Here is a 10738-nt window from a genome sequence, read left to right on the forward strand (position 1 = left end):
TGAAATTCAAAAGAAAATCAGTTTCTCAAATTGCCTTCAAATAGAAAGAAAAAAAAGTGTCGTTTACAACATGAGATACAAGAAGCATACAACAAAACTACATGAATTCAGTTCATATGACCATGAAGAACCTGAACTTTTCTGAACAGGGTACTGACTACATGGCTTCATTCTGTCAGACTCATTTGGGTGTTCACCAGCCAAGGTTTTGCCATCTCTTGGTCCACTTGCATTCAAACAAAGAGGGGTTATCAGATTAGTAGAAATGCTCTTCTTCTTGTAAAGTGGATTGCTTGTACATAGACCATTATTTCCTCTTACATCCAACCTCTTCCCAAGCCTCTCAATGAACTCCTCTGGAAGTGATAGATCTCCACTTAGCTGATTGTTGCTCAAATTTAGCTGATTTAAACTTGGAAGAGTCCCTAAATCTGGAGGAACTGTCCCAGTAAGGCTATTGTTGTCCAGAGAAAGAGCAGTGAGATTTTTCAAGGAAGATAGAGAGTTGGGCAATGGACCAGTCAAACCGCATCCTGAAAAGCTCAGTGATTTGAGCTTCATGAGCTTCCCTACAAACTGAGGAATTTCTGTGTTGATTGGGTTGTTATCAGCTACCAAGTACTGTAATTGCTCCAAACCTGAAAGGGTTTCAGGGATTGGCCCATTTATCAAGTTATGACTCAGATCAAGCAACACCAACTTGTTGAGCTTCCCTGTATCTGGAGGCATGCTTCCTGTAAATCTATTTGAACTTAAATCAATCTTTTGGATGAGCTGAAGCTGACCAACAGAGCCAGGCACCTGACCTTCTAGAACATTCCAACTTAAATCCAAAATGCTCAAAGTCCTCAACCCTCCAATTTCTACTGGTATTTGACCACTTAAATTGTTGTAACTTAGGTCAAGTTGCTCTAAGCTGACCATCCCACCAATGTTCCCAGGGATCTTGCCTAGTAGATTGTTCTGTGACAGGCTCAGGACCCTTAAGTTGGAAATTTTGGCTAAACTTGGGGGAAGTTCTCCTGAGAGGGCTGGATTGGACACAAGGGCTAGGTGTTCCAAGGAAGACAGCGCACCAAGTAGAGTTGGAGAAAGAGTGACTGGTGATGTCAAAAAGCAATTGAAAATGGAAAGTGTTTTCAAGTAAGGTAGTTTGAGCAGGGACTCTGATAGGGTAGCAGAGGATTTGCAAGCAGGATCAGGGCCAATGTGAATCTTTGTGACATGAAACATTGGAGGGTTTTCATCACCAATCTCACATTGAACACCAGGCCATGGAGTCTCATCACATGGTTGTGGGTGTTCTTGGGCCCAGCTGGAGTCTCCTAGAAGGGCACCCAAAACTTCAAAAAGCCCCAAAAGCTCCTCCTTCCCCATCTCTATTTGAAACCCATCTGAGCTTTGCTGTCCTAACACCGCCTCACCTGCCAAAACAAGGAACCCAACAAAGAAAAGAGGGAAAGAAGCCATGAGAGGGGAGCAAAGTAGAAATAAAACAAGCCAAACCCCTCAAGTGAACAAGAGAAAGCAAAGGAAAATGTGGCTTTAATCAGAACCAACCAAGAGACTGTTGCTTTACTCTTTTTCTTGATCAATGGCATTGATGACAGAAAGTAGAGTGTGGCATCAATTTATCTCTATTCAGGGTCATGATCTTAGTGGCTGTGCCTGCCAGTGCCAAGGCTGCTGTGAAATATAAAAAAGTTGTCGCCTTTGCTTCCCACATTGTGCATGGAAAAGAGAGTGCGATGTAAGAGAAAACAGTTACTAGAAGAGGAAGAAGATGTCAGAAGGGTCATGATCGATGGGTATTTTCAAAGAAGGATTTGTAAAACATTGATGGGACTTAAGAGCTCTTCTCTGTCTAGCCATCTATCAATCTATCTATCTCATATCTCAGTAAGAAGCCGATAGATCAAGGCCTTTCATGCTTTTCAGATATACACAGGTACACATGTGACTGACGTCTCTCTCTTCTTCTCTCCTTATACCATTGGGAATTTGCATGCGTGGGAATCGATGTGTGTGTTGTACAAGTATTGTCATTTTAGGTAAGATTCTAATTAGACATATTTAGTGATAAATTATGTTATGCATAATGTATGTACGCTGAATAAGATAATAAAATTTGGAGTAATTTTTCAGGTGTGAGTGATCGACCTATAACTAATCCACTTAGGCCTTGTTTGGTACACCTCCCAAGCATGGATTGGATTAGATTAAAATTAGGCCGATGATTGGTTTCAACAACTTCTAGTTCTAAGCAGGATTATAAATGCGGGGCCCACAAATATTCAAATATGCTCGTATATGCTCATATTATTATTCTTCTCTAATATGGAGGTATTTATACAAGTACAAAGATGTGTTAACCCTAAATAAAATAGGAAATATATCTAAATTACAATAGGAAGTAAATCTCTATTACAATAGGACTAAATAATAATTGGTAAGTAACCAAAATTATAATGAAATAAGGAACCAAAATCCTAACTAAGTAAGGACTCGTCAACATTCCCCCTCAAGTTGGGCAAAGATATTTTGCACGCCCAACTTGACAAGCGAGTCACAGAACACCATACTTGAAAAGCATCAATTGTAGAGAAGGTCTTTTAGTCAACCACGAGTGAAAAAAGTGACAAACTAAAGCAAAGTTCGCAGCGGAAACACAAGAGCAAACCCTAAAAAATAGGGCACATAGCAAAACATAGAAACCCTGTGAGCAAGGCAATAGGTAAGGCAGAACACAGAAACCCTGTGAGCATAACAATAGGTGAGGCAGAACACAGAAACCCTGTGAGCACGACATTAGATAAGGCAGAACACAGAAACCCTGTGAGCACGGCAGTATATAAGGCAGAACGCAGAAGCCTTATGAGTACGACAATAGGTAAGGTAGAACACAGAAACCTTGTGAGTGCGGCAGTAGATAAGGCAGAACATAGAAGCCCTGTGAGCACGGCAATAGGTAAGGCAGAATACAGAAACCCTGTAAGCATGGCAGTAGACAAGGCAGAACACACAACTGTGGCAGCAGCAACAACATAGACAACTTCTCTTCACTCTCCCTCTCCCCCTGAAGAGAAGGGGTCGATACAGCCATGTGATCAATGGTACTTGAGAAACAAGCACGGACAATCAGTCATGATAGGTAGGTAGTTGAATTGCAGCGGAATAGATTAGCAGCGGTGTCACTCCCTCTCAAATCCGACAATGTATAAGAGTCGAGATTTGGAGAAAGTAACACCCAAATAAATAGAGAGACAAAGGCCAACTAGGAGGCTCGGCGAGCGGTGACGAGGCTTGCGGAGGTTTGAGATGGCTCGGTGACCGGTGATGAGGCTCACGGAGGAAAGAGATCAGGCCATCAATGGCCAAGGGGCGTGTTGCCCATATAGTATACATTTAAAAGAGAGACTCGACTGTGAGCGCAAGAGACTGAAACTAACATGGGCTCAATCTGATTTTAACAGAAAGCAAGCTCATAGAGAAATGAAATGTAATAACCCAAACCTTAATTAATATTTAACTATTAAACTATTAAGAGAAAAGGACACTTTTGCCCTTAGAATATTCTAGTAAAGGAAAAGTTGACTTTTTGACTGAGAAAGAATTTGACTATTCTATTTGCATTGTTGCGTAGAGCGCGACGAAACGAGTCCGTAGACACGGAGTAGACTCGAATCGGAGTTGTAACGAAGAAAATATGATCAAAATACTTAGAAGGGCAAAATTGTAATTCTTGAAATCAGGATTTTTTTAAAAAAAAAATCTAACTCTCTCTCTCTTCCCTCACTCTTCTTCCTCAGACCACAGCACCCCCCCTGTTTTTTTTTTCTCTAACCCGTCACCTTCAAACCTCTATAACCACTGCCACACTCCACTCCGACCGAAGGGACCGGACCCAATCGAACCATCGCCGCTTCCTCTTCCTTTCTCGACCGGTCCCTGCCCTTGGAACCGCTGTTTTTCGCCGGAAAAAGCTCGGAATCGCGCCAGAGTTGACAGAACTTCCAAGCTTTCGTTCTCCTTCATCCGGCCACCAAATCGAACGAGTGAGGTATGATTTTCTAGCTATTTTCCATGCTCTAGCTGCTGGTTAGGTAGGATTCCAGAAATTCCAAGCGTAGATCATTCGATTTTTCAATCTAGGTTTCAGCCAGTTTTGAGAGTGTGATTCCGGCCACTTTTTGAGGTAGGTCCAAGAACAAAAGTGGTTCCAAAATGGGTGTTTTACCTAAGTTAGGAGTTTGGGCAGGCAGTTTGGAGTTTTTCCGGCCGCTAGGAATTTCTCAAGCCACCCACGCGCTGCCGGCGCGTGTGGCAGTGCGTGGGCAGTTTGGTGGGGACCACACTCAGTCCTAAAATGACCCTCGTGTTGTCACGAGCACGTAGGATTTCGCGAATCTTAATTTGGATAACGTATGAACCCTGAACGGATTTCGCATCTTGTGTGATTTTCGGGTTCAATGGGTTCGAACCTTTGTTCGTGCGTTTGTGACCAAACCAACTGTCCGTTTGAGACCAGACTCTTGGGACTTGTGTCCTAGGTTTAACGGAACGTTAATGTGGGCATAGGAGTAACTTTAATTAGATGCACGCACTTCTAGGAGTCGGGGGTTAGGGTTTTATTTAAATATTTATATCGAGCAGTTTTATTAATATATATTATTATGATAATTGAATCAGGCACCCGGGCACCAGTTGACCCGCAGGAGGGACCTTCAAAAGGTCCAGCGAGCTCGGACCAGCTGTGAGTGGACTTTTCTTTTATAAGTAATTTTATGCAAATGAATTTCATTATTTGATCTTGAATAAGTTTTATTGATTATGGTTTTCCTAGCATGATTTGTTGAAGTTAAATATCTTTATTTATATGCTGCCAGTTGAAAATGCTAAAAAGCTATGGAAAGTAAAGATTGAGATATATATCAAATAAAATGGCAGCAGCGTTCTAGATTTAACAAAAATTCAGTTATTCATCAGACCTTTCAGAAATTTTATATTTTCTTAAACCACCTTAGGTACCCAGTTATAGAAACAGGTTGCCTTCGGTATATGTTGCCTTCAGATATGACGATGTCCACTGACATCCAGTTTGCCTTCAGTTTTGTCAGCGCGCTTGACATCTGCCTCATGAGTTTCGGGGACGCCGGGACTGTGGGAGCCAGGAATGTTGATCAGGCTGACTACGGTCCCCTGAATCCTACCAGTTTGCGGCTTGGGTTGACTTTGTGTCACCGAGACCTGCCAGGGGAATTGACGGATTATCAGGAATTGATGGATATCAGGAATTGACAGAATTTAAGATATACACATAGGTGGTAGTTTTAAACTGATTTCAGTGCTTTTAAGAGTTTAAAAATGATATGAGTATGCTTGATATATATTTATATATATATATATATATGAGTGCATTGATTTCAGTATGTATATGATTAAAAGAATGAATTAGTTTTGTATAACTATTTTTACAGTGGGGTTAGTATGTTCTTATGCTATTTTTCTTAAAACTTTATTTTTTGGTTCACTCACCTTTTAAATGTTTTGCGCCCCTAGACCGTAGACGTGCATCTGAAAGCCACCACAGGGCAGTTTCCGCTTCCTGCATCTCTTCAGCTTAGTGTAGGGTCCTTGACCCTCCAAATGTTCTTCTTGTAAATTAACCTGTATAGATGCTCTGATATTGCCCCTGGGCTTGAACTTTACTGTTGATTGTATATATATACGCATGCTGGACGTTAGGTTGTGTATATATGCTTGTTTTGACAGGTGTAATTTTGGGGATTGAATAAATTACAGGGGAGACTCTGCCAAATTTTCGGTAGAAGTCAAGGCTAAAATGAAATTAAGTTTGTAACCAAAAGGGAAACCAGGTCATTGGTGCTTGGCACCTGCCAGGTGTCGATCACAAACAGGGTTCGGCTCGGATTCCAAAGGGGAATTTGGGTCGGGTCCTGTCATGAAAAGTAAGAGAAAAAAAAGCAGCAGCAAGCATAGGTAGAGAAAAAGGAAGGTAATGACTCAACATATACATGGTAAGGACAGAGACAATGGTAAAATTGCAGAAAGGTGCGGCTATGGCTAAGGTAGAAGAAATATATGTTGATTATTAAGGAAAGGAGAAATGAGGATTTACAGTAAGGTGAAGACCCATGATGGGTTGGGAATGAGGAACGCCAACGACTCTCAATTTGTCAAAGGATCTCAAGGTTAGCAACCAGGCTCTGATACCATGTCAAACAAAGTAGGACAAATATTCAGATATGCTCATATATGCTCATATTATTATTCTTCTCCAATATGGAGGTATTTATACAAGTACAAAGATGTGTTAACCCTAAATAAAATAGAAAATATATCTAAATTACAATAGGAAGTAAATCTCTATTACAATATGACTAAATAATAATTGGTAAGTAACCAAAATTCTAATGAAATAAGGAACCAAAATCCTAACTAAGTAAGGACTCGCCAACAGAAACACCTCCTTAGAAGGTGTTAGTGAATCTCGTGCGAAAGGAGGGGACTCAACGGGCTCGTGCTAGTGCTTGCAATGCCTCGATGAATTTGAAATCGCCATGGAAATGGAAGAACCAAAATTGAGAGAGAGAGAGAGAGAGAGAGAGAGAGAGAGAGAGAGAGAGAGAGAGAGAGAGAGAGAGAGAGAGAGAGAGAGAGAGAGAGATGAAGTGGAGAGGATGGTGCTAGGGAACTCTCGCTTCCCTTACAAAGATCCAGTGATGGAATTTTGGGTTCAATAAAAAATTAATTTTTATTATTTTTTAAAAATTTTAATTAATTAAATGAACATATTTGTATTCAATCCGTTCTAGTCCAACATTATACCAAACGCATGACAAGTCTTATATTAAGCTTAGTTCAAGCCAAGTCAATCCAGGACAGTATTTAAGTATAGTCTATGCCGAGACAGTTCTGTGTAACAAACAGTCCCATGTCGAGACAGTCCTGTGTAACAAACGACTGTTTGTTAATAATATACAATCAACTATATCGTTTATAACACGTGAATCAATAAAACCCGTGTGGTGTGGTTATAATTCATACATTAGAAAGTTATGGAGGGATCATTTTTTCTAGTTAGACTTCTATCAATGAAATGAATGAAGAACCATCCCTTCCTGTGAAATAATACAACAAAATTGAAATGTCTCCTAATTTCACGTAGCTCCTTGAATGAGCTTGAGAAGAACCCAAATGAAAGAAACCAAAACGCCCATTTTCACGAACACTTGACCCTTCTTCTGTTTGTTTTTCAAATCACCTAGACCATTTCTTTTTTCAATAGGCTGATCAATCACCCATTTTAGGCAAGCCAAACCCTAGATATGTGTGCACTTACATATTTATACAAATTTGCGTTTTCCTTGAACTTTTGGGTTCTTCTCTAGAAAAGGGGAAAAGCAGTCAAGCCCTGCCAGGTGTTGATGCGTTGAAAATGCCAGAAGTGTTGTTTCAATTCATCACAAGAAGCGGATGCATGCATGCAGGGTGCGGGGTGGGACAATTCTTCCCAATTTTCTTTTGTGTTGGTCCTCCACATGATTTTATTAAAGGTATACATGTTGACGTCCACATGGCTTCTCTGAAGCTGGAAGGCGGGGGTGATCTAACTCCCACAACTGCATTGGATGCCTGACCAATTGACCAATTGAAGTAACCCAAGCGAGCTTCACAATGTGCACATGACAACTTGCCCTCCACTGCTCTTCCTCTTCAACTGCTGTCATCCACCTTAGAGGCTCAACAAAAATGGATGAACATTCAGAATCCTCACACAAGTAGCTACTTTTTCGCTTTCGCCACTCAAACGATTTCTCACTTTCGCCTGTGATGGGGATCGAATCTAGACATAGGTCATCAATACCACACACGAGTACTGAAGTTTAGGGTTAGTACAAACTCACATATATCGTAACAAATCGATGCCACAAATAAACTATTTCATTAATCATCAGCCAAAACTCCCTTACAACTATTGCATGCTTTATTTATAGATTTTACAAGACTTGAGCACCAAAGTTACTTGGTCCAAAAGTAAATTAATTATCTATAAAATCACACATAAATAATAAAAGATATTCTTAAACTACCTAAATAAGAAAATAATAATATCTCATAAAATAACTAATTAAATAGTAAATATCTATCTTGATCCCCCGCATTAGCTTGGAATGTGATCCACAACATTGTCCTGCAATGCAAACAATTCTTCAGCATTTCTTGCAGCGGAATGCTGGTGTACCAGTTTTTCCTCCAATTTGAGCTGTTTTTAATCCAGAGGCAACTTCACTAGGCAACCCAGGATCTGCCCCAAATTTAGAACTGTCTATTTTATCCCCACGATGATAAGATTCACCCAATACTTTCAGGCGAAAAGACTTATATATGGGGCTGGCATGATCAACCTTGAAGCCCATTTCCTCGTACATTTTGAGCTGATCTAGAAAACCATCATTGGGGCAAACAAACTCACAGCTTTGCCTCAGGGATCCTGGAGCATCTTCTTGTGATAAATGTTCTGTTCTCATCGGATATGCTGTAATGATAGATGCACTTCTGGAAACACCAGCAAAGCAATGCACCAAAACAGAACCCTTTTTTCTACTCTCATCAATAAAATCCACACACACTGTGACACATCCAAATAATCCAATAAATTCTCATCGTCCATATCTCTTAGCGGAACCCCCATTCTCACCAGCTTCAAATCCTTGCCTGCACGTTCCAACGAGTACGAAAGCTTATCGGAAAGCAAACAACTTTTCGACCCATCACCAACAGAAGTTGATCCACGAAGAGACCCGCCATCATAGACCTTCTTGCTTTCCTTTGTGGGAATTGCACAGAGAATATGTGTGATCTCTTTGCTGCCATTTCGGATAACCTTTGCTGCATCGCCGATGTTGCCTAGGAATAGATTCTCACGAACAAGATACGGCATGACCACTGAAAAAGATTTTATGTTACCCTAAACCCAAGATTATCAAAGCAAGAAAAGTGGAACAATATGCGGCAAAATTTAAAATTGTATTTTTTCTCACAATGAGGTATATATAAGAGTTTACAAGTGTATTTTACAAGGAAATGGAGACCAGAACTAATTAGGAGAATATCTCCTAATTATACAAGAATGTGTCAACTATATAAAATAAGGAAGTAAATTATTTAATTAACTTAGGAAATCAATCTTATTGATTTAGTAGGTTAACTCACATCAACAGTACAAATCCTTAAAGCTTGAAACCCAAACGGTGAACAAATCCGACGCTTCAAATCTCAAAATCAAAGCAAATGAATAAATAGATTGTTGACTAAACCACCGTTTCACTTTCAAGTTAGAGAAGCAATGAAAACGTGGAATTGAATTTGAAAGCATTACAGCATATAAACGTCAGACAATCGACTTATTACATATAAAACTCCATCAGAGTCAATTTTTTATTATTATTATACAAGTTATATTCTACTTTTTTTAATAGATAATAAGTGCAACAAATTTTTTTTATTTTTTATTTTTTTAAACAAGCGATAATCTATTTTAATCTAATCTAAACTATTGGGGAGGGGGATTCGAATTTAAGTGCAGAGTAAGAAGCACATCTGCTCTAACCAACTTGTCTAAACCCACGTCGTCTACTATATTTGTCTTGTTTATAGACTGAAATTCGATAATCATTCATTGTACAATATTAATTAGTTCGTTGATTGTGGAGGAAAATATGGATTCTTATGTAACCTTAGCTAATTAAGTCCATTCATCTCTCCACATTAATGATTTTCTTTCCCTTAAAACAACAAGAAGAACCACCAAAGTAAACCCTACTTATGCATGCATGGTATCGTTGATCATATTTCAATCAATTTAATATTGGTCGTAATTTAAGCAGAATTTAAGATGAAAATGTATGAAAATTAAGTTTCCTGAGCTTCTCGATCTCGAATCGTACTTCTTTGATCACAGAGAGCATCAAAAGATATGCATATGCACCGCAAATCATGGCCTTTTTTCTTCCGTGATCAAAGCAGTATGTATATTTAAACATTAGATGCTTCAATCCTTCATTCATATTCCGTTTCAATATCTTTCTTTTTTTCAAGTCTATATTGCGAGTTTACAGCTCAAATGTTGACTAGTCTTCTTTCTGTTCTTTGAGTGTTCCTCCCGTTACTTCAAAAATCTGGCTAATTAACACATAAAATATGATTACTTGGTTAATAATATCATCCACGATTCAATTACGAAAGAGAGAGATGTTGAAGTAACCAATCAGCAAGTGACACACCAGGGTCCCCATGAGTGATTGTTCCCCAGATTTTGATTAAAATACAAAGCAAGTCACCAGGACAAGCACAATTAAAATTTTACACTATATTGTACTTATGTACGAGTCATCTAAATGTCCCACAACAATTTCAGTATGGTAATCATTATCATGATTAATTGTCAAGTAAGTAATTTATTAAGAAGCTGAGGTGTTAGGGCGGCCCCACACCCAACATAGCATGACTAGGATGAGAAGGGTTTGCAGACCGGACGACTTTTGGAAAAGATGACTAACCTTAACTTCATCTTCTTGATTTCGATATCCAACAACCATGAATCATGAATGTTCAGACTTGCAGACTTTTGGTCGCTTCTCTATAATTTTGATGTTCCTACTTTCTTATTAGGAAAATGCTAGGGAGACGAACCTTAGAGTCGGCGTGTGGGACC

The 10738-nt window shown here is 39.4% G+C and overlaps 1 protein-coding gene and 1 pseudogene across 1 annotated transcript; both read right to left on the reverse strand.

Annotated features, from left to right (window-relative positions):
* LOC18778268 (probably inactive leucine-rich repeat receptor-like protein kinase At2g25790) lies at window positions 1-1470 on the reverse strand. Its single transcript, XM_020562732.1, has one exon. It carries the CDS (start codon window positions 1468-1470, stop codon window positions 64-66), a length of 1407 nt encoding a protein of 468 aa, XP_020418321.1. The 3' UTR covers window positions 1-63.
* LOC18779207 lies at window positions 5068-8965 on the reverse strand (annotated as a pseudogene).

The sequence above is a fragment of the Prunus persica genome, chromosome G4, assembly GCF_000346465.2.
Source record: "Prunus persica cultivar Lovell chromosome G4, Prunus_persica_NCBIv2, whole genome shotgun sequence".
Taxonomy (NCBI): Eukaryota; Viridiplantae; Streptophyta; class Magnoliopsida; order Rosales; family Rosaceae; genus Prunus; species Prunus persica.

Bases quoted from the DNA above. Each gene is read 5' to 3' on its own strand.
- LOC18778268 (XM_020562732.1), bottom strand. From the start codon at position 1,470: ATGGCTTCTTTCCCTCTTTTCTTTGTTGGGTTCCTTGTTTTGGCAGGT.